Here is a 23237-nt window from a genome sequence, read left to right on the forward strand (position 1 = left end):
TCCAACACCACAGTTCAAAAGCATCAATTCTTCGGCGCTCAGCCTTCTTCACAGTCCAACTCTCACATCCATACATGACCACAGAAAAAACCATAGCCTTGACTAGACGGACCTTTGTTGGCAAAGTAATGTCTCTGCTTTTCAATATGCTATAGAGGTTGGTCATAACTTTCCTTCCAAGGAGTAAGCATCTTTAAATTTCATGGCTGCAGTCACCATCTGCAGTGATTTTGGAGCCCAGAAAAATAAAGTCTAACACTGTTTCCACTGTTTCCCCATCTATTTCCCATGAAGTGATGGGACTGGATGCCATGATCTTCATTTTCTGAATGTTGAGCTTTAAGTCAACTTTTTTACTCTCCACTTTCACTTTCATCAAGAGGCTTTTTAGTTCCTCTTCACTTTCTGCCATAAGGGTGGTGTCATCTGCATATCTGAGGTTATTGATATTTCTCCCGGCAATCTTGATTCCAGCTTGTTTCTTCCAGTCCTGCGTTTCTCATGACGTACTCTGCATATAAGTTAAATAAACAGGGTGACAATATACAGCCTTGACGAACTCCTTTTTCTATTTGGAACCAGTTTATTGTTCCATGTCCAGTTCTAACTGTTGCTTCCTGACCTGCATACAAATTTCTCAAGAGGCAGATCAGGTGGTCTGGTATTCCCATCTCTTTCAGAATTTTCCACAGTTTATTGTGATCCACACAGTCAAAGGCTTTGGCATAGTCAATAAAGCAGAAATAGATGCTTTTCTGGAACTCTCTTGCTTTTTCCATGATCCAGTGGATGTTGGCACTTTGATCTCTGGTTCCTTTGCCTTTTCTAAAACCAGCTTGAACATCCACGAAACATTTCACAAATTTTTAAAATTTCTGGTCAAATGTCCTTAAATGTTTTTAAAAATCACATTCCTTACTTAAATACAGCTCAATCACCAATATGAGCTATATTTTTTCAATATATGTTTTTAACAAAACAAAACACATATTACATAACACTGATTTTTAAATACAGTAATACATCAAAATTATTCTTCGATCTAGAGTTCAGAACACAAACAGTAAATGATCATAATATCAACAATAAAAACTAAGAGCTGAGAGATAAAGAAGAGAATCTACAATCTGTGGTTCTTCCTCTGACTCTCTCCCTTCTCTCCTAGAGCCTGAAAACAGGCCTAGTCACACCCCGAGCACAGCCAGAGAAGACGTTTCACCTTGGGCATCTTCCCATGTCTGATGCCTGAGTGGTTTGGGGTCCTGGGGGACCGCTGCCTCATTTGTCTCTCGCTTTATCGCTTCTTTATCTTTATCGCTATCTTTATCGCTTCTCCCTTCCTCTCAAGCCAGTCTAAAAACAAATACTAACCTCAACTTCTAAGATTTGTAAATAAAAAAAATTTTTCCCTGTAAATAACAATGCCAACCAACATCTATCCATCTAAAACCTCAAGTCCATTTTTCTCTGGGTACAGCACTGATGGTATTATCCATTAGAATAATAAACGCAAAAATAAGAGAACAAAAGAGTAAAAAAATTAGCTCTGAAGTACATGTGATCTACTTTGTGACAAGTCTGATTTAGCAGGAAAACTTGAATCAGTTGGATTCTTATTCCAACAATGCATTTCTCTTGCTCATCTTAGAAGCGGGGAGGAGAGTTCTGTGTACTTATGCGCAAAGATACAGCAAGATACAGCATCATTTGCCAAGTACTGAGGTCTTACTAGAGGATCTTTTGATGGTCAAAAGCTATTAATCCTGCTAGATGCAATGCTGCATCACTGTCTTTTGTTGGTAAAGATGTCCCGGACAATAGCTGCTTCTAGACACACACACACACACACAAAAGCTGCATTCACATTTGAGATCAAGGCTGCCCTATTTTCAATGCCTAGGACAATGTACCAACACAAAATGCTTTCTCAAATAATAAGTGAAAGTCGTTCAGTCGTGTCTGACTCTGCGACCCCATGGACTACATAGTCCATGGAATTCTCCAGGCCAGAATACTGGAGCGGGTAGCCTTTCCCTTCTCCAGGGGATCTTCCCAACCCAGGGATCAAACCCAGGTTTCCCGCATTGCAGACGGATTCTTTACCAGCTGAGCCACAAGGGAAGGCCAAGAATACTGAAGTGGGTAGCCTATCCCTTCTCCAGCAGATCTTCCTAACCCAGGAACCAAACCAGGGTCTCCTGCATTGCAGGCGGATTCCTTACCAACTGAGCTATCAGGGAACCCCCAAATAATAAGAACACTTATCAAATGACACCCTAGAGATACAGGATACACGAATGCAGTAATCAATACAGGTGTATCTAGTTGCTCCATACCATACAGAAATTGCGAGCATTGGGTGTAGCCTTCTTCCATCTCCTCGCACTTATCGGCAGCCGTCTGCATATCACTGTAGGTCATGGCAAACACAGCGGCTCCTGACTCCACCAAGAACTTACACACCTGGACGTTGTTACAGGAGGCAGCACAGTGCAGCGGGGTCCTGTGGAGAAGGACACAGCAAGGGCTAGAGACGGCTTCCCAAACTGAATGACAATTGCTATGACAGAGTATCTGAAAAGAGAGTTCTCAAGTCTGTCATCTACCAAGCCCCTCCTGAAAACCTTTCACACCGATTTTTGAAAATCAGTTAAACACAGATATCTGAGCCCATCTGAGAATTACAGAGCCACGAAGGTAAATGTCAGGGTGCTGGACTACACCAGGGCCAGGGCAGCCCAGCAGGCGAGAGGAATCAAGCACAGGAGTGAAAGGACATGGAAGGGTCTGATCATCTAAAGCAGGATAAAATGTATTTAGTTCACGCTCTGGAGCATCCAGTCTAATTATTCCTGCCACAGTGGAGGTTATAATTCTTTAAATAACAGGCCTTTTCTCAAAACATGCACCTTTAAAGATCCCTTTTGAAGGAACTAAATTGCACCTAAATAACTCCCTTCATCCAACACTTAAAATCCTTACTGAAACTTAATTGGGAAAAAAAAAAATGCCAATTCAATCTGGATCAGAAAAAATGACTGTAAAATACACATCTCAATCTATGGTGAGCAGACACTTATGAATACCATGACAGAGAATCTTCCCTAGCATCTCAAATGTTTTGTAATGTATTATAAATGACTCCAGATTCATAGTAAAGGTGGAAGAGTCAGGACCACTGCTCAAACTCAGAAGACAGGCTTGAGGACAGTAATCAGGCCCTGAAGTACATGAGATTTCACTTCTTTACCCTCTTCTCTCTTCCCCTCGTCATTTTATTCCCTTTGGGTCTTTCAGAATAGAAATTTATTTCCTATCACCCATCCCAAACACTGAGTTCAATAGTTTGGTGACTATTACTGTAGATTTTTGAACTGCATGGCTTTTTTAATAGTGAACAATTATACATAATCTAAACTCCCAATATTAGGAAAACAAAGGCATTATGACACCTTAAGAATTTGTTTTGCTTATGGTATAAAGTTAAACTAAAAAAGTAGGCATAAAAAAGACAAATACTACATGTTATCACTTATATGCAGAATCTAAAAAATAAAACAAACAAATGAATACAAGAAAACATGGAGACTCACAGATATAGAGAACAAACTAGCAGTTACCAGTGAGGAGAGTGCAGCAAGGAAGACAGCAAGACAGGGATAAGGGACTCAGACAAACTACTATGTATAAAATAAATATACTACAGCACAGGAAACAGAGCCAATATTTTAAAAATAACTAAGCAGAGTATAATCTATAAAACCTTTGAATCCCTATGCTATACACCTGAAACTAATATAGTATTGTAACTCAACTATATCTCAATTAAAAAAAAAAAAACTCCACTGAGAGCTAAACTAAAAAAACAAAAAGAGAGACATAAAAAGCTATATATATACACACATTCACAAATGAGCTTGAAGGAAGTATATTAAAATACTGATGGTGGGGTGCACATGGCTTGTTTTCCTCATTTCTCTATTTTTGCATGTTTCCGTATTCGGCTCATATTTTACACGTATTAATTTTTTAAAACTGCAACCAAAATGCTTCTCAGAGTATCATTTATAACAAAACAAAAAATTGGAAAAACAGTCTAAATGTTTAACAAGAAGGAGACAGCCACAGTAAACAAGTCACAGCCAAGTGAGGAGAACCCATGCATCTGGGGGTCTGAATTTATGTGTATACATGTAAATTTTATATCACAATTATTTCCACATCAAGAGAAAAAACAGCCTATAAAATTAAAATACTTGAGTAACCATGGTGTGATTTACAACTTAAAAAAATTTCCCATATAGAAAGAAGTAGATTTTTGGTATTTTTCCCCCCAAAAAAGCATATCATAATTTAAAATTTTATTTTTTCAAAAAATTAAATACAAAATTTAGTATCCATTCAGTTATCCTGGTAACTACAGTTATCAGGAGTAACAGTAACTTATTTGGGCCTTTGACATTATTAGATAATAATAATGTATTATCTTATAAACAATAATATTTATCATTTGCAATAGTATCTCCTGGGATTATCCACAAACCAGTTCCACAAAATGTTCCATGAAAAATGGATTCCACAGTCAAAAATATTTGGGAAAGGTTATAAATTATTCAATACGCTCCCTCTTAAGAGACATATGGTAGTTTCAGGGAGGTGGAAGGAACCTGCTTAAATCAGCATTTCTCAGATCTGCAGAAACATGCCAGTGAACTGTATACCACCTTGGGACATTTCTTATTTTTATTAGTTAACTACTAAACTTCTAAAACTCCATCTGCTTCCAGAATGGGAGTGAGAGGACTGTTAACACGAGGACATATTAATTCCCTGAAAGTGTCTCCCACGTCTCCCGTTTCAGATTATAAATAGCGTGAGGACACGCACTGACATACTTCTTTGCCTTCCAGAAGCACCTACAACACCGTTCCTCTGCTGCCTACACAGCAGATACAACTGAAGCCAGAATGGAGTTTAAAAGAAAGTCTTACCATCCATCACTGTCAGCAGCATTGACGTTTACACCAAACTGCACCAGGAATTTCACAATTTCAGTGTGACCTGCACACACAGCGTTGTGAAGAGCTGTAATACCTTCATCATTAGGCAGGCTTGGGTCATCAACCTATAACGTCAATAAGAAGGGCGACTGTTACTCAAATTTCTTGTTGCCCAAATGATCAAACATTAGCTGGCTCTTTAGGATTAAGAGAACTGAAAGAAACTCTTGTAGTAATTTTTTTTTTTTTTAAGAAAATCATAATTAAAACCTACAGAAGCCAAAAAAACTGTACCAAGAATAGTTCTAGAAGCAAGATAGACATTAAGTAGGCACTCACTATAAAAAGGTTTTTTAAAAACTGAAAAAGTCCCAGAAACTATAACCTTACAGTCATTTTTGTTTATTTATCCTCCAACTTCCCACCACAAATTAGTGTCTAAGCAGAAGTCACATTTGCCATAAAGAGGAAGAAAGGTCAAACTAAAAATATTTTAAATAGCAGGCTTCTGAAAAGTAGGGACCACAATTGAAACCACTGCAGAGTACAAATCCATACATGAACAATTTTTAAAGGAGGGTCATGATCTCCCTGGGAAAGCAAAGTAACCCCAGAGAAAACTGAACGTCCACATTATTGAAACTGTTACAGCCACACTCTTAAAACAGAGAAGCTGGTTGTGGAGCATGCTCAAAAGTTCCTCTCAACAAACCCAACTCCCAAAAGAGAAAACAATGTAAATTACAGTAGCTTTCTGATCAGAGCTTTAAAACAAAATACAAGGTCATATTTATGAAATTAACTAATTCAATCATACCTCATAAATAATTCTCTGTACAAGGTCAAATTCTCCCTCCAAAGAGGAATCTAGAAGCAAAGCAAGAGGGTTGAATTTCACCCTCATTCCATGTGCAATCCGCTCGGAACCAGTTTTACGCAAGTTTGTCCTTTTGCCCTGCAGAAGAAACACAGGGAAGATTTAGGAGACCAAAAAACAACAAAAAGGAGAGGAATAACATCTCAGCTGAGTTAGTAAAAAGAACTTTAAAAAATATATATTTAGCACATTTTATTAAAGTGTAACATTATATTATAAAGTATATAAATCATAATACATAGCTTAATATTTATATATGCATATAACAGAGTGGAAAGAACTTAACTCTTTAAAACTTAGTGAAATCACATTTGGGTAACACTGGGCTAAGAGCAAAATCTGTAAAGCAGATTGGATTATTTGTCAAGGATCAAAATTAGCCAAGACTGGTCTTTAAATTACCTAATATAGTAGAACAAACCCCACATGATTAACCTGAGCAAGAGCACAAACTCTAAATTGTGATAGCTGACATGTATTGAATGATTATTCTTTTATTCTTCACGAAAACTCTATTATCCTGTTTTACAGATAAGGAAATTGAGGCACACAGCCTGTAAACATCAGTCAGAGACGGAATCAAATCCGAGTAATCAGGCTTCTTCAAAACACTTTCTTTTAATCATTTCACAACATAAAGCCTCTTGTGGGGTTGGAGGGGAAAGTATATTGTAAGGAAAAATATAAAGATCAGTCTGACTTAGATAAACCAGGGAAGAATCCTACCAGTCTTAAAATGCTATCACTATTTTATATTTGAAAATTTAACTGTATTCCAAGATACGTGAATAAATTAATCAAGTCCTCTCTACATTTTAATATATCAGACTTAAAAAAATTAGGCAACCAGACCTAACATTCTCCCTAAGGTAGGTTTCTTAAACACAACCAACAGAGTAGAAACATTTCCTAGGGTATGATATACCACACTTCTTTCTTTTATTTCAGATATGGAAACTACTGAGTTTTGAAAAACATTAAGTGGCAATCAATATATTTCACAAATGTGCAATGGCTAAAATGCTGTCTCTTGAAAAAAAAGAAATGTAAATATTACATGGCAGCGATAATACAACTCATAAATAATACAGTCATATCCACTTTCAAACAAAAGTACAAAATAGAGGCTCCTACTTAACACGAGCTAAGAAGGAAAAACTTTATAAATCACTTTCCTAGGAAGAGAATGACAGAATCTTGCTTGTTTAACACTAAGAGAATCATGCCTCAGAACTTAGAAGCACGAATTTGTTAAAAAAAAAAAAAAAGTTTTAAGTTCTATTTTAAAACATTTCCCCTTACAATTCAATGTTCACTGTCTAAAACTTTTAAACAAATGTTGACTGTAAACTAGTAGCTAAAGCTACTTTGGATAATCATTATTTTTGAATACTACCACATCTAAAGATGTAATAAGGGATCAAATGTATAAAGCACTTAAAAAAAAGAAGCTTTAGCAATATTTATTTATTTAAAATTTTTTAGCCACGTGGCATGTGGGACCCTAGTTCCCCAACAAGGGATCAAAAACCCATGCCTCTTGTATGGACGCGAGGCGTCTTAACCACTTGATTGCCAGGAAAGTACCTAGAGCGGTTTTTTAGAAATCCTTATAATATACTATGTTGCTTTGCCCAGGTTTTAAAAATTGATAGCTTGCATTCCTACTGAAATAAAATTGACTTCAAATTAAACTCTGAAAAAACCGACTTTAAAGACATTCTCAGGTTTTGATCTTCTCACTACTTCAAAGAGGCATAATAAACTCCCAAAGAAAAGCTTAATATTTGGAAGGAGTCTGGGAGACATGCCCAAGTCAAAACATACAAAGCTTTAGAATAGCTTCATGTCATCTAAAATGTATGGGATGCGCAAAAGCAGATCTAAGAGGGAGCTTTACACACTTACCCCAGGAAACAACAAAAACCTCAAATAAACAACCTAATCTTATATTTAATGCAACTAGAGAAAGAAGAACAAAGAAAACCCTATGTCAGCAGAAGGAATCACAAAGATTAGAGGAGAAACAAATGAAATAGAGACAAAAGAAACAACAGAAACAATGAATGAAACCAAAAGCTGGTTCTTCGAAAAGGTAAAATCGATAAACCTTTAGCCAGACTCATCCAGAAAAAAGGGAGAGGGCGCAAATCAATAGAATTAGAAACGAAAGACGGAAGTTACCACTGACACCACAGAAATACCAAGGACCTTAAGAGACTACTACAAACAATTCATGCCAATAATATGGACAACCTGGAAGAAATGGACAAATTCTTAGAAAGGTACGATCTTCCAAGGCTGAACCAGGAAGAAATAGAAAATATGAACAGACCAATTACAATTGCTAAAACAGAATAACTTAATGTCAGAGCACAAGGAAACCTAAGGGATCACTATGATACCCGGAGACTTCAAACCAGGCCGAAGGTGAGGATGAGGCTAAAGATTGTATACCCCACTCTCTCCTACACCCCAATTCAAGCAGAACCCAATTCTTCCAGAACCATTACAATTTTATCGATGTCAGAAGTTTGAGGTTCCATCTAAATATGACACTGAAAAATCTGAAAATAAATTTCAATGCTTTCAAAAGTAAAATTTGAAAGAGTGATGTCAACAAGAAGTTAAACCATCTGCCTTATTTCACAGAGCTAAACTAATGATCAAAAGTTCCAAATGCAGTCTTTTCATTCCCAGTGTTGCTTCCCTAATATGCATACAACACCAGCTACAGAAGAAACAGCAGACGTGGTATTTATAGGTCTAAGAACAAAACTTTTGTTTCCTCCATAAAGAAAGGGGGTCTTCCTAAAAAGTGAAAATGTTCATGATACTGAATATACTGCATTTTGATAACATTTGTAAGACCCACTCTGTGCCAAGAGAATTGCAAAATAAAAGGGAAGCTGTGGAAGACATTTGTTATAATCAGCAGTTTAAACACAGATCTTCGTTTGTGAATGGCCGTAAGTACTCGCTGGTGTTTTGCTGAGTTGTGACCATCAGCCACCGAGAAGGCTGTGACAAGATAAAAGCTTTCTGCGATGAAAGGTTTTACTTACAGGAGGCAGAGAAACTTGCCCGGTGATCTCAGGTGGACGCAAGCTCACAGAGTCTTCTCCCGGGCCTTCTGGTTCGCCAGATGGGTATGGCGGGGGTGGGTAGGGGGGGTACTCCTCCAGGTACACTTCCAGCAGAGGGGGAACCTCTGGGTTTGGCTCTTCCACGCTGTTCTGGAAATTCGGGCTGCTGTCTGGGACTCCTTCAGGCACATACTCGAGGCCTGTAGAAGGAGCTGGCGCGTCATTGCTCTCTGTACTGGCGCTCCCGGCCTCCTCCGGGGACGCCGGCTCAGGAACCAGAGGGACCACCTCCTTCTCTGGCTCCACAGGCAAATATGGATTCTGAATCTCCAGCGGGCTTTCCGGGCTGGCAGTCCCAGAAGCAGACTTGGATGGGTAGGCTGGGACAGAAATGGTCTCCATGGCGGCGATGGTGGTCCTCTGATACAGAAGTTTCTGAATATTCGGCCCATTAGGACCCTCGGGTTCTGTAATAGAGCTGCGTTTCTTTAACGGCCGTGGGGCGTTCGACAGTTTCTTTCGTAGGGCTTCCAGGTCAGCATCACTCTGGTTTCGGTAAGGATTAGAAAGGAAAGGCAGTAATTTGGTCGGGCTGAGCGGCCGAGGAATCCTTTCATTTTCGTGGGTCTCCTGAACTGAAGAAACAGGCTCTGTTTCGGGTTCTGGGCTGCCAGATTTGCCCTGGTTATTGGAATAAACGTTCTCTGGGAGCTGCTGTTGGTTCTGAGCAGCAGCAATCACAGGCTTCCCATACACTAATTGGAATTGGGGGGAAAAAAAGGCCTTGATTAATATTAAACAAAACTAGCAAATAACAGACAGAAGTAACTATAATTAAAGCCTCTTTTAATTTCATAGTTATTACATAAATACCCTTCAATACAACTAATTTTTAAAAATAATAAACAGAGCAAGGTTTCCACCACTGCATAATACATATAGGTTAAATCAAAACCCTCACTGATTGTAAACAGGCCCATTATTTTACATATCAATAAGAAAACGCTGCCGAGTACAGTTGTAAGAAATCACTTACATAGCATCCACATTTAAATTGTTTAAATGTGAAATACATAAATAAATAAAATGTCAAACTGTGAAAAAGATTTAGAATCAATGAAAACTGGTAATCCTTTCATGTGTCCAAATTAAAACTAAACATGCGTGATCCCATCTTTTAGTTTTCAAAAGTAAGTCAATGTGAGAAATCATCTGGCTCACAAAATTATTAATAACCACCTATATTTACCAAAACTAGTCCCCTTAGACATTCTATCACCATTATCTAATTCCCAAATTATTATATGAGCAGTTCACACCAAAGACTCATGAAAAGAGAAAGATGAAGTATGCATACAAATTCTCTGCTGTGTAATTAGTTCCATGACATCTGGGGCCACAGCTACATGCTTATTTCATAACTAGAAAGCCTTTTCATTCATTTAAAACTTATTGAATTGTATTCTAGTCCCGTAAAGTAATGACTCTTAAAAAGGACCCAACAAATGACCAGACCATGTACATTTAACACAAAGTAATCTTTTGATGTTTTATATATAAGTAGTAGCTGTGTCCTCATTAGAACAACTTAAAATATAGTAGAGAGCATTAAAAAAAAAAAAAAAAAGCCATTCACAGAGGCAGCTGTCCAATCCTCTATGCCCCAAGAATGTCTGGTCAGACCTCGAGGGAAGACACAGCCTTCTGCACGATAATTACCCACAGGCACTCTTCCCCCCTCACCAAGGGGCTTGTCCGTGAACAGGAAATAAACACGTGGGAAATTCAACACAGGAGGTGATGTCATCCCTACAGGTTTTACTTATCTATTTCATTCATTTCATTTTACTCATATTTTATCTACCTATCATTTTCAGCTACCACAACAGCTGGCATTTAGCACAAACTCCTTTAAACTCTCCATGTAGAACAGGAAAAAAGTGAAAGTGAAGTCAGTCGCTCAGTTGTGTCTGATTCTTTGCGATCCCATGGACTGTAACCCACCAGGCTCCCCTGTCCATGGGGATTCTCCAGGCCAGAATACTGGAGTGGGTAGCCATTCCCTTCTCCAGGGGATCTTCCCAACCCAGGGATCAAAACCCAGGGTCTCCTGCTTTGCAGGCAGATTCTGTACCATCTGAGCCACCAGGGAAGCCCTATGCAGAACAGAAGCCATACTGAAATAAAACTCTTAGGACAAAAGCATCAGTCAAAGCAGGTACAAGTCACTGTCCTGTTTACAGAGAGAGGGCAGCTTCAGTGAAGGACAGAAACACATCCACGCAGATGAAGATGAGACCCAGAATCTTACCGCTTGGAAAGTGGGGCGCTCGGGGATGGGGCTTGGTCAGCGCGCTCTGCACGGCCTGTTGGAAGTTTTTCCCGGGAGCCTGGTGCTGTGTGTACATGGAGTATATGGAGCTGGCGGCCACCGTCTGGGGTTTTCTGAAGGGTGGAAGGAGGGCGTCCTTGGAAGGCTGAGGCGTGAAGGGTCGGACAGCGGCAGCAGGGGGACTCTCTTGCTTAGAACCTGGAGGAAGGGCCTGGTCTGCTGGGCCCACTGAAGGCCCGCCGGGGGCCAGCAGGCCCCTCTGCTGCTGCACGGTGGGTTTGGGTTTACCTCCCATGGATGCAACAGCTGCTGACAACTGCGGAGCAGTTCCATCTGGCTTCATGTCGGATGGTGACTGGTTAGTTTGTCCGAAATAAGGCAAATTTATCTGTTTTGGTTTTGATGGGACAGGAGGTGGTACCTTAGCCACATTTTTATTTGCAGCCTGTAAATATACACACACATATCCAGTTAAAATACTGTGTAACTGGGTACATGGAATGTTCTAGATAACCTAAGTTTTACAAGTGCCAATATAGACTGAAAAGATTAGCTCTACATTGAAAGGTCATTAAAAAGTTTTAAATCTCTGAGTTTAATCACATGTAAAAGGACCTTCAGTAATGCAATACAATTCCTATACCTGGTACGACTTCCTCCAAGTTACCCCTTCCTACTGGGGCAACTGTTTAAGTGTCCACTTGAAAACCTTTTAATTGCCATTTTACATATTCACAGATGGCACCAATAACTGAAAACCATTCCTGTTCAATGGAACTTCATGCAATCTGGGCCGTGTTGTAAAAAGAAAAGAAAAAAAAAAACAAAACTCCTAACTGGATCACACAGCCACAGTCTGGTTGTCAAAGGTTGGGATTCTAACAGTTATGGAAGATTTACCGTCAAATTGCTTGATACTGCCTTAACCCCAAATTTTGAAGAGACAATGTAACTAAGCAGTGTGAACATGATGTTCTTTAATGCACTTGTATTTTTTAGAGAGTCGCACAAAATAATACCCACAAGCCAGTCAGTCATGCTCCTCCTGTATGATGGGAGACCACAAACACACTTAAGTAACAGAACTGAAAATAACAGAATGCAGTTATATTTTCTAATCTTCCAGATTTTCTTTATTCTCCCTCACATTAATACTTTCTCTTTTGAAAAATGCACAAAGAATTACTATTAAATGTTAAAACTGGGACATCCTCACATACCTGAGCATCCCGCAAGATGTCTTCACTGCTCTGGTTCTTCCTCAGGGTACCGAAGGCAGGTGGGGCGGCAGACTGGTCCACGGTGTCGAACATCGAAAAGGGACGCACTTTCTTCTCCTTCTCCCTCAACGGAACCTCTCCATCATCCACTGAAGACGACAGAAAAAAAAAAAAATCATTCTAATAATCAAACTGCTTGTGATAAAAATTTCTTATTCACGTTACTCTCTCCACAATCTCTTTGAAATCCTATAGTCATTAAATGCTCTATTTTTAAATTAAGTCGATTAAGGAATAACCCCACACTACAATGCTAGTACCTTAATTCCCCTGCTAAAGGAAGATGTTCTAGAAATTAACACGGTCCCTGGTTTTAACACACTAGAAAGTAGCAATCTAAAAAAGAATACTTAGAGCCCTCAGACAGCCAAAAGAGGATACTCAGGAACAGCACAAGTAAACCTCACCTTGGTCTGGAACATTCCCAGAGCTTTTAGACACAGAGGCAGAGGCTTGGCTAGAGAAAAGATCTGCATTCGGAGGAGTCCAATCAGGGCCAAGGAGATGGATTTTAGAGCCTGGAACACAGAAAAGTAGCTGCAATAACCCGGGATGCTAAGGAGATTTTTAAAGGTTCCCTTTGCTGCTAAGACATTTAATCCCGTGAAAGTGAAAGTCGCTCAGTTGTACCTGACCCTTTGCGACCCCGTGGACTATACATACATAGTCCATGGAATTCTCCAGGCCAGAATACTAGAGTGGGTAGCCTTTGCCTTCTCCAGGGGATCTTCCCAAACCCAGGGATCAAACCCAGGGCTCCCGCATTTTAGGCAGATTCTTCACCAGCTGAGCCACAAGGAAAGCACTTTATCTCTAAAAATCGGTTTAAATATCAGACTCACAACAAGCCCAGTAAACTTACTTAGAAACATCAGATTTTATACTTGTATTAACAATGTAAGAGTGTTCTCATTTACTTAAAATAATCACGATCAACACAAAGTCTGCCTGAAGCAGCAAGGACACGACTTCTCACAGGGTAAGGAAACATCACCATCACACCCAGAAAACGACTTCCAATTCATCACACCAAGGCCTCGCCGGTGTGTCTTACGTAACAGCCACGAGTGACGTATGCACAACAAAAGCAGAAGCGCGGGCTTTCAGCCCGTGACTCTGACCACAGCCTTGGATAAATCAAAATATTCAAGTGTTTTCTACACTGGCATTTAAGTTTCAAAGCCGCAGCTTTTCTTTCACAGAAGTAACTCTTTCTGCAATAAAACCCAGACTACACAGCACTACTGCGTCACAGTGGTAATTGCAGCAAAATAATAAATAATTTTAAAGTTAGCTATTATTTACACATGATAGTGGCTAGGGAAAAGACACAATTCTATTTTTTTCTCCTCAGTAATAAGCTCATTAAAGGATACTTTCACCCAGCTTTTGCTACAACTCTCCTTTCATTTCCTCCTCTTACTAATATAACACTCTGGCATGCACCCCACCCTCCAAAATATCTGAGGACTACACACAGAAAGCAAAGGTCACTAACACAAGCAGCCTCTATTACCTTCACTTTTTTAAAAAATTTGTTATTTTTTTATAATTGAAGGATAATTGCTTTACAGAATTTTGTTGTCTTCTGTCAAACCTCAACATGAATCAGCCACAGGTATACAATATCCTCTCCCTTTTGAACCTCCTTCTTTTATCTTCACTTTTATCTCCCAGTGTTTCCTTTTATTCTAAACATTATCCGTAGGCAAATTCTCATGCAGAAGCACATACGGATAGAAAACACCAACCATCAACGGAGTGGACCCGCCACCTCAGTCTGCACAGATGACGCCACTAACACATATCTGGCCTTTTTACACAACAGGGAAGGTTCTCAAGCTGTTAACATCAGATCAAAATTTCTTTATTAATGAGAAGAAATTCAAACCAATGTTTAGGTTTTCAAAAAACCTGATGTTTTATTTCATTTCCTGAGCAGAACTATATCATTGAGCATTAAGAAAATTATCATTTCTTAACCCCAAAGAACACAAGGAGGCTTTTAGAATTTCAACACGAACAAGGAATAAATAGGAAGACACCTTTAAAACTCAAAATTTGGCGGGGGGGAAAAAAATCTAAATTAAAAAAAAAAAACTTGCTGTGAAGCACAAATAAAAGAAAGGTATACCAAAATAAATAAATCAATAAAACTCAAACTTGAGGGAAAATCACAGTGAGGAGGGGAACAGCCAGGCCATGGAAGGACTAGGAAGTGCCTGATTTTACCTTTCGCTTGCGAGGTGGCCCCAGATCTCATGTTGGGCAGCGTCTGGACTTTCATGGGCCCCTCGGAAGCCTGCGTGGACCCGGGCCCATCGGGCAGGGCTGGCTTCACCAGAAGTTCAGGCCGTGACGGGATCCGGGGCATAGTCGACGACTGGATATAGGGACCAACTGCCGCCACGCGACTCTGCCCCGATGCCCCCGGCTGGGGCACGTGTCCATCAGACGAGACCTTATTCGGAGAAAGCACAGGGCCTTTAGTATTCCAAGTCAGACCGGATCCAACTCAGAAAAGCCTGTGACACCATGATAATTTTAACTGCTAAAATCCAGCACTTTCAGGATCTAGCCATTGAGTGTACCAGAAACATCCCCCGACAAAAACACCCCTGGGTGAAGTCTCACCCACACTTCATTACAAGAATTAGAAAGAAGAGCAGAGCTACAGAGGGGATTATACTAAAAGTACAAGAAGAGTGGACTCTCTTTCAAGGAGCCACAAGGTCCTGTTTCTTTTCCGAGGATGTGCCCAGCAGTGTTTCTGAAATATGCAAGCACTGACCTCACTGGGATGGTCACTGTCCCCTCCTCCTGGCCCTGGCCAACCGCGCACTTACTGGAAGGTTCTCTTTCTGCTGCAGGGCGGCCTTCTTCTTCCACAGCCGGTCCCTGAGCTCATTAACACGCTTGTCCATCACCGCCACTTCTGAATTGCGCTTATTCAAACACTCCCTTTGTTGTTGCAGCTTGGCATTCTGCTCCTGGTTCAGTTTGTTTCTTAACTGAATAAAATTAGGGGAGAAAAAGGTAGCCAAGGAGTAGGCAGAAAAATTTCTCAAACAGATAATCACACGGTTCACTATTATATAATTTCTAAAAATGTAAGGTCCCTCCACACTTCTCCTCTCATGGTTTAAAATGAAGTGTTAGACCACCGGCTGTGGTCACAATGAACGCCTCAAGTTTCCTGTTTGAGGTACCATAAAGTTTATTCTGGATTCTGTGGAGTTTAGGTCTTCCTCCCCGTCCCCACCCCTTTAAGGAAAAGAGGTGGAAATCCAGGACTTCCTGCCCTGTATGTGGACAACACTGTGGTGCTGGAGATGAGGTGCCACCGAAATGTCACAAGAGGCCACCATTTACCTGAAGCTCCTTGTAGAGCCGATCAAGCTCAGCCACCACGGACTGGTTGTCATGGTGACCGTCAATCCTGCCGTTCTTCAGCATCTCCAGTTGTCTTGTAAGTTCCTCTACTTTTGACACAGCCAGAACAAGCTCCCTCTGCTTTTGCTGGAACAAACTATTCATCTGTTCAATTTCCTCCACTAAAGTAAGAACGAGAAAAGCAACAATTGTTGAAAAGAAAAATGAGAAGGGATCGCTTCCCAGGCAACCTAAGATGTACCATAAACTTCCTCATAAAAAGCAAAGAAAATTTTCAGAAATGTCCTAGAACCAACCAATTCCTATATAATCAACTGAAGTCAACAAAGACATCTATAAACCAAATCACTAAAGTTTTAATTAAAATGGCATTATAATCGATGGAGCTATTAATATGAATAAAAATCCTTGCCTTCATTGAACCTTCAGTCAAGAAACTATTTAGAGAGAGAAAAAAAAAATACTCTATATTCCAAAAAAGAACCTTGTCTAAAACATTCAATAGCTGAATTCAACTCAGGGGAACCAGCAGCTTCGAAACTGCAGTGAGTTATACTTTTCCCCAAAAATCCTTTTTAAGTGACCTACATACAAAGTCTCATCTTAGACCTCTTACTACAAATTTATACAAACTTCCTACACCAGTGTTTTTCTATACTCAAACAGTCTGTGGCATTTAGCACTGACATAAACTGACTGGGAGCAACTTACCAAGTTTCCCATTGCTTAGCCTCTTCTGTTCCACGTGGCCTTTAAGCGCTCTCACTTTTTTTAGCTTCGCTTCCTGATTCTCAGCTATTTCTTTGAGCCTCTTAAGCTTTTCTTGTTCAGCCGCTTGTTGCTGTTGACGCTGATCTTGCTGTTTCAGAAACTTCAAGCGCTGTTCCTAAAGATATAAGCCATCATCAGACATGTCATTTTAAACAGCAGACCACTAACCTACAATCACCCTGAGATGCCCAGACTGACGTGCATCTGTGGCATTGCTCCAGTCTTACCATCTGTCCTCACGCTGCCATCAGAACCACCTGGGGCGTTTGTGAAAAACAGACGCTCCTGAGCTCTACCCTAGGATCTACTTAAGGCGGTAAGATCCAGGAATCAGTACTGTTATCCAAGTGGTCCTTTTGCAGCGAGCAAGCAGTGATCTGTGAACTAGTTTTCATGAGCTGCAGCCATTAATATTAAGAAGGAGCTCATGCAGAGATGGGAGGCGGTAAAAGAAAGCTATTAAATGACACACTTTGAAGTTAAATTTGGATTCAGACTTAAGCCCTGCCACTTATTAGCTATGAGACTTTGGGGCAAATTATATAACCTCACTGAGTCCACAAGTCTGTGTCTTCACCTATAAAATGAGATGATCACTAGTCCCTCCAGGGCTGCAGTGAGGAATCAATGCAACGTGCAGTGGAAATCTCTGTGACCAGTGTCTTACACAGTTAGGGCACACTCGGCACGCTTAGAAAAGAGCCAAAGAACTACTTTCTAAAGAATGCCTTTAGGAAACTGCAATTACGCAACTTACAATTTTATTCCTATTATATCTAAAATTTCAACTGAGGAAAACAGAGCCACACAATTTATACTCAAGGGTAAACTTCTCAGATTTGTATGGCTAACACATACAAGGACACAGATAGTTTCAAAATAAGACCTTGATTTTAAAGATTTATGCTGTTAACAATCGAATTTTTTATTTGAATTCATGTCCTTGCTACTCAAGGAATGCTGCATCAGCACCGCATGGGATCGCATTAGAAATGTAAAATGTCAGACCCGCAACCCACACCTACTGACTCAGAACATGCATTTTTAACAAAACCCCTAGGTGATTCATACGCACATTAAAGTATGAGAAGCAACAATACACAGGATTTTGAAAAAGCTGGTGTCTAGCATCAAAAGTAGAAAAGGATGCATAGGTACATTTGGTGCCACTAACCCTCTGATGTAAAAAAAACAGCTGTTAAATGCCTTTAAATATTGTGTTTTCTACTTGGGAACCATATGGAAAAGTTTAATTTGTAATTTCAATACATATTTTAAGTGTTAAAAAAGAAAAGAAAAGGATGCATAGGAACCCTAAGAAGTATTACAGGGAAGCCACAGTGCATGCTGAGAATGAGGTTGAAGAATCCCTGGCCATCACTTCAAAGCCATGCTGGGGACCTTGCTACTCAAACTCTCAGGTGTCCACCCCAGTGTCAGTGAACTTACAGACCCTCAAAGACTGGTAAGCGAAAATACTGAGTGTTTAGACCAGGGCTAGCAGACTACACAGCCTACTGTCTGTGTTCGTAAGCAAAGTTCTCTTGGCACACGGCCACATCCGTTCGTTTACCTATTGTTTATGGCTGCTTTCCAGCCACAGATGCAGAGCTGAGACTGCACAGCCTGCAAAGCCTCAAATATTTCGGCCCTTCAGAAAGTCTGACAACATCTGGTTTAGACTATTAGCCCAAGGCTCGCAGGAGCAGCCGCAGGGAGACTGGTTTTGAGAGTGATGGAGAAACTTCCCATATTTTCTCTGTTCAAGGAGAGGACAAGGTTTATTTTGTGGGTGGAGAATGTCCCCAAGTAGAGGCAAGCAGCCTGTTTTCGGTGCCAAGCAGTAGCTGGGGACAGGTGAGCATGAGACTTTGAAGTTCCTCCTGATTCAAGATGAAGTCAGCCCAGACTAGTGCCTGCAAGCAAAGCTGAAAGGCTCTTTACGCCTTCCCTGTTTTACTGACACTCAGCACAGTGTGGTTAACTTTGATCAGGATCGGGCCAAGGAGGATCTAAAACAACTGAATGATTTTAGCATTTCTACAAAACGCTACAGTGAAGAGAAGAAAGCACCACACAGCAGATACCTGTTGGGCTGATGTTATCAACTCATATGTGAGGGAACCGGCTTACTAGCAAGGGTGTACTGTAAACAGCTTTACTTACGCAGGAACGGGAGTGGCCTGTTAGGTCTCTGAAAACATGGCCATTACCTTAGTGGCCAGCATTTGTTGCTGGGCCTCAATCTGTTGCTGCTGGCGGGACGCCATTTCCTGAAGTTCAGCAAGTGTCAGATCCATTCTAGGACTATTAACCTACCAAAAAAAGTGCAAATAATCCAACTCACTATAAAATGATCACGGAGACTCCTCCCTCAAATCATGTTATCATGACAAAATTATTTAGCTATTTTTCTCACATCATATTAAAGAACTCATTAATTTTTATATTACTATTCCCATATTGACTTAATATTTAAAACATAATGATACACAGACTCTTTTAAGTTGTAAATTTAAATTAAATAGTTTCAGTACTGACACAAATGGAACCATCTGTAATCACCTTGTTCTGCAGTTAAATTAGGAAGGCAGTATTTGACCACATCAAACATGATGTTGGGTATTGGCAGCAAACTTAGAATACAGTCATTAAAACACCCTTTAAAAATGTAACACTGGAATTTAAAAAATCCAAGACACAGTAGGTCATCAGAGACAAAGCAAGATGTCTACTATACTCCCTAAACATCCATTCCACATGGTCCTAAGAGGTTCTCGCTAGAAAGAAAGGAAGGCAGGAAGAAAGAAACTATATCCAGATTGCAAAGGGAAAAATTTTCTGTCTTTACTCAAGGACAACATAATCATCTATGAAGAAAATTCTATGGAATCTATAAAAAGCTATTAAATAAATAAGTTATTTAGCAAGAATGCAGGATAAAACATCAATAGCCAAAATCAACGATATTTCTATACATTAGTAAAACCCAGAAAACTGAAAAAAGACATTTTGTAATATCATTAAGATTAGCATAAAAACCATGAAGCACTCAGGAATAAATTTGACAGATGCTCAGGCCTGACACTGAAAACTTCAAAACATGGCTAAGAAAGAGAAGACCTATTTGGGGAGGAATACTGTGGTGCTTGTGAACTAAAAAGCTCAATATTGTCAAGATGGCAATGTTTCCCATACTGACCTACAGAGGCAAGACAATACCAACCCAAATCCCAGCAGGCTTTTTAAAAAAAAATAAATCAACTGGCAAATTATACAATCTCATATGGAAGTGCAAATGAGACAGAATAGCCAAAACAACTTCGGAAAGAAGAGTCAGAAAACATACACTGCCTGACTTCAAGACTAAACACGCTTTAGTGATCAATACATTGTGTTACTGATATCATGTCAGATGAACAGATCAGTGAAACAGAAGACAGAGTACAAAAACAGACCCACACCTACACTGGTAATTGATTTAAGAGAAAGGGCAGCTGAGTAGACAAAGAAGAGTCTTTTCAACAAATGCTGCTTGTACAACTGGATATCCACACACAATAAACAAAATGCACTTCTCTCACAATACGTGCAAGTGTTAATTCAAAATGGATCCTAAACTCAGATGCAAGATCTAAAACTTCTAAGTTGATTAATTATACTGTATTGAAGTCATAGACTGGGAAAAATATTTGCCAATTATCTATCTAATAAAAAACCTTGGATTCAGCATATATAACAGAACTCTTAAACTCAATAATAATGAAGCAAACAACCCAATCATGAAAAAGATAAGCAAAAGAGGGGAACAGGAAGTTCCCTAGTGGTCTAAAGGTTAGGATTCATTTATTTCACTGCCCTGGCCTGGATTCAAAACCCGGCTGGGAAACTGAGATCCCAAAAGCCCTGCAACATGATAAAAAAAGAAGTGAACAAATATTAACACTTCACTAAAGACAATATATGAATGGCAAATAAGCACATGATAGATGCCCAATACCATCAGCCATCAGAGAAATACAAAATACAACCAGAATGTACTACCATCACCAGAAGCCAAAATTAAAAGCACTGACCATACCAAATGTTGGCAAGGATGTGGAAAAACTAGAACTCTCTGATGAGGACTATAAAATAAAACAATCACTTTGGAAATCAGTCTGACAGCTTCTTAAAAAGTTAACATATGAACCAACCATTTTACTCCTAAGTATTTACTTTAGGGAAATAGTAATAAAAGCATATGTCCATACAAAGATGTATACCCAAGTACTCATCACAGCGTGATACAGAATAACTAAACAATCAAAATGCCCAACAGATGAATGGATAAGGAGTGGTATAACCAGGCAATAGAATATCTCCCAGCAATAAAAAGGAATCAACTACTGATACACAACAAAATGAATAAACCTCAAACTATTTATCCTGAGCAAATTCAGACAGAAAAGAGTATATACTGGATGACTCCATTTATCCTAGATTCTGGAAAACAAAACTAATTTATGGCGACAGACAGCAGACTGGCTAGCAGTTCCCTGAGGATGGGAAGGGAGGCAAGAAGGAACAATTACAAAAGAACATAAGGAAACTTTTTTTGGGGGGGTGATCGAATATGTTCATTATCTTGATTATGGTGACAGCATCAGAGATGTACACATGTCAAAACTTGTCAAAATGTACACCCAACATGTGAGCAGCTTGTTTGTTGTGTTGTGTTCGTCACTTAGTCATGTCCAACTCTTTGTGAACCCACAGAACCCGCCAGGCTCCTCTGTCCATGGAATTCTCCAGGCAAGAACTCTGGAGGGGGCTGCCATTCCCTATTCTCCCAGGGATGTTCCCAACCCAGGGACTGAATGAACCCAGGTCTCGCACATTGCAGGCAGATTCTTTACCAACTGAGCCACCAGAGAAGCCCTATGTGTAGTTTATTATATGTCAATTATACATTAATAAAGATGTTATTTAAAAACCCAGTGAAGGGGTTTCCCTGGTGGCTTAGTAGTGAAGAATCCACCTGTCAATGCAGGAGATACGGGTCTGATCCCTGGTCCAGAAGATCCCACATGCTACAGAGCAACTAAGCCTGTGGCCCACAAATATATTGAGCCTGTGTCCTAGAACCTGGGAACTGCAACCACTGAAGCCTGTGGGCCCTAGAGCCCATGCTCCACAACAAGTCACTACAATGAAAAGCCCACACGATGCAACTAGAGAGGAACCCCTACTTGCTGCAATGAGAGAAAAGCCCAAGCAGCAACAAAGACCCAGAACAACCAGTAAATTTTATTTTTTTAAGTGTTATAATACTTTCATAATTAAAAAAAAATAAGAAAAAAAAAAACAGTGATGGGACTTCCCTGGCAGTCCAGTGGTTAAGACTCCAAGCTACCACTGCAGGGGGCAAGGGTTTGATCCCTAGTTGGAAAACTACAATTTTGCATGTCTCATGGCGAGGCCAAAAAATAAATAAATCATTTAAAAAAAAAAAAAATCCAGTGATGGGGAAAGATACATTGTGTCGATATACACTGAAATCTCATTGATGGTCAGACCATTTCCATTATCCTTGTATCAGCCTTTCATCACTAAGATAACTATGAGATCAAAGAAGAGAAACAGGAAGAATTTGGGCAAGGTGGAATAAAAGCAGTGTGTGTTGGAGAGGTAATTTAGCTAATTTAGCTAACAAGGTTAAAAATTCTAAGCTCTGAAAAGAAAATGTCTACACGGAGTCCCAAAGATACCTGCTAAAATTCATATGCAATAGCAAGAGCATTAATATATCATTAATGCTAAAAGCAATAACAGCAACAAATAAAATCACCAAAAAAACAAATACTTCCTCGAACTTATTCACATTGCTAAAAGCAATAATAGCAACAAATAAAATCACCAAAAAAACAAATACTTCCTCGAACTTATTCACATTGCTAAAAGCAATAACAGCAACAAATAAAATCACCAAAAAAACAAATACTTCCTCGAACTTATTCACATTGCTAAAAGCAATAATAGCAACAAATAAAATCACCAAAAAAACAAATACTTCCTCGAACTTATTCACATTGCTAAAAGCAATAACAGCAACAAATAAAATCACCAAAAAAACAAATACTTCCTCGAACTTATTCACATTGCTAAAAGCAATAACAGCAACAAATAAAATCACCAAAAAAACAAATACTTCCTCGAACTTATTCACATTAATGCTAAAAGCAATAACAGCAACAAATAAAATCACCAAAAAAACAAATACTTCCTCAAACTTATTCAACACTTGTTCTGTATTTGTGACATATCCAGCATCTGACTTCTTTCAACAGCCATGTTGTTGCTGTTCAGTCATGAGGTCGTGTCTCTTTGCGACCCTATGGACTTCAGAAGCCCGGGCTTCTCTGTCCTACACTATCTTCCAGAGTTGCACTGAGTCAGTGATGCTATGTAACCATTTCATCCTCTGCCACCCTTTCTCCTTTTGCCTTCAATCATTCT

The 23237-nt window shown here is 39.6% G+C and overlaps 1 protein-coding gene across 5 annotated transcripts in view; it reads right to left on the reverse strand.

The window, feature by feature from the left end:
• The window catches only part of TP53BP2 (tumor protein p53 binding protein 2), a 104389-nt gene that overhangs the window by 6997 nt on the left and 74155 nt on the right, over positions 1-23237 (reverse strand). For all 5 annotated transcript variants that reach the window (XM_010852843.1, XM_010852840.1, XM_010852841.1 and 2 more), the window contains 12 exons: positions 18953-19054; positions 16680-16854; positions 15948-16129; positions 15422-15586; positions 14808-15036; positions 12983-13093; positions 12516-12664; positions 11275-11740; positions 8943-9718; positions 5818-5955; positions 4992-5125; positions 2337-2503 (listed from right to left, as the gene is read on the reverse strand). In XM_010852843.1, coding sequence (XP_010851145.1) covers positions 2337-2503; positions 4992-5125; positions 5818-5955; positions 8943-9718; positions 11275-11740; positions 12516-12664; positions 12983-13093; positions 14808-15036; positions 15422-15586; positions 15948-16129; positions 16680-16854; positions 18953-19054 — 2794 coding nt within the window. The remainder of the gene's footprint in view (positions 1-2336; positions 2504-4991; positions 5126-5817; positions 5956-8942; positions 9719-11274; positions 11741-12515; positions 12665-12982; positions 13094-14807; positions 15037-15421; positions 15587-15947; positions 16130-16679; positions 16855-18952; positions 19055-23237) is intronic.

The sequence above is a fragment of the Bison bison genome, unplaced genomic scaffold, assembly GCF_000754665.1.
Source record: "Bison bison bison isolate TAMUID 2011002044 unplaced genomic scaffold, Bison_UMD1.0 scf7180017864317, whole genome shotgun sequence".
NCBI lineage: Eukaryota > Metazoa > Chordata > Mammalia > Artiodactyla > Bovidae > Bison > Bison bison.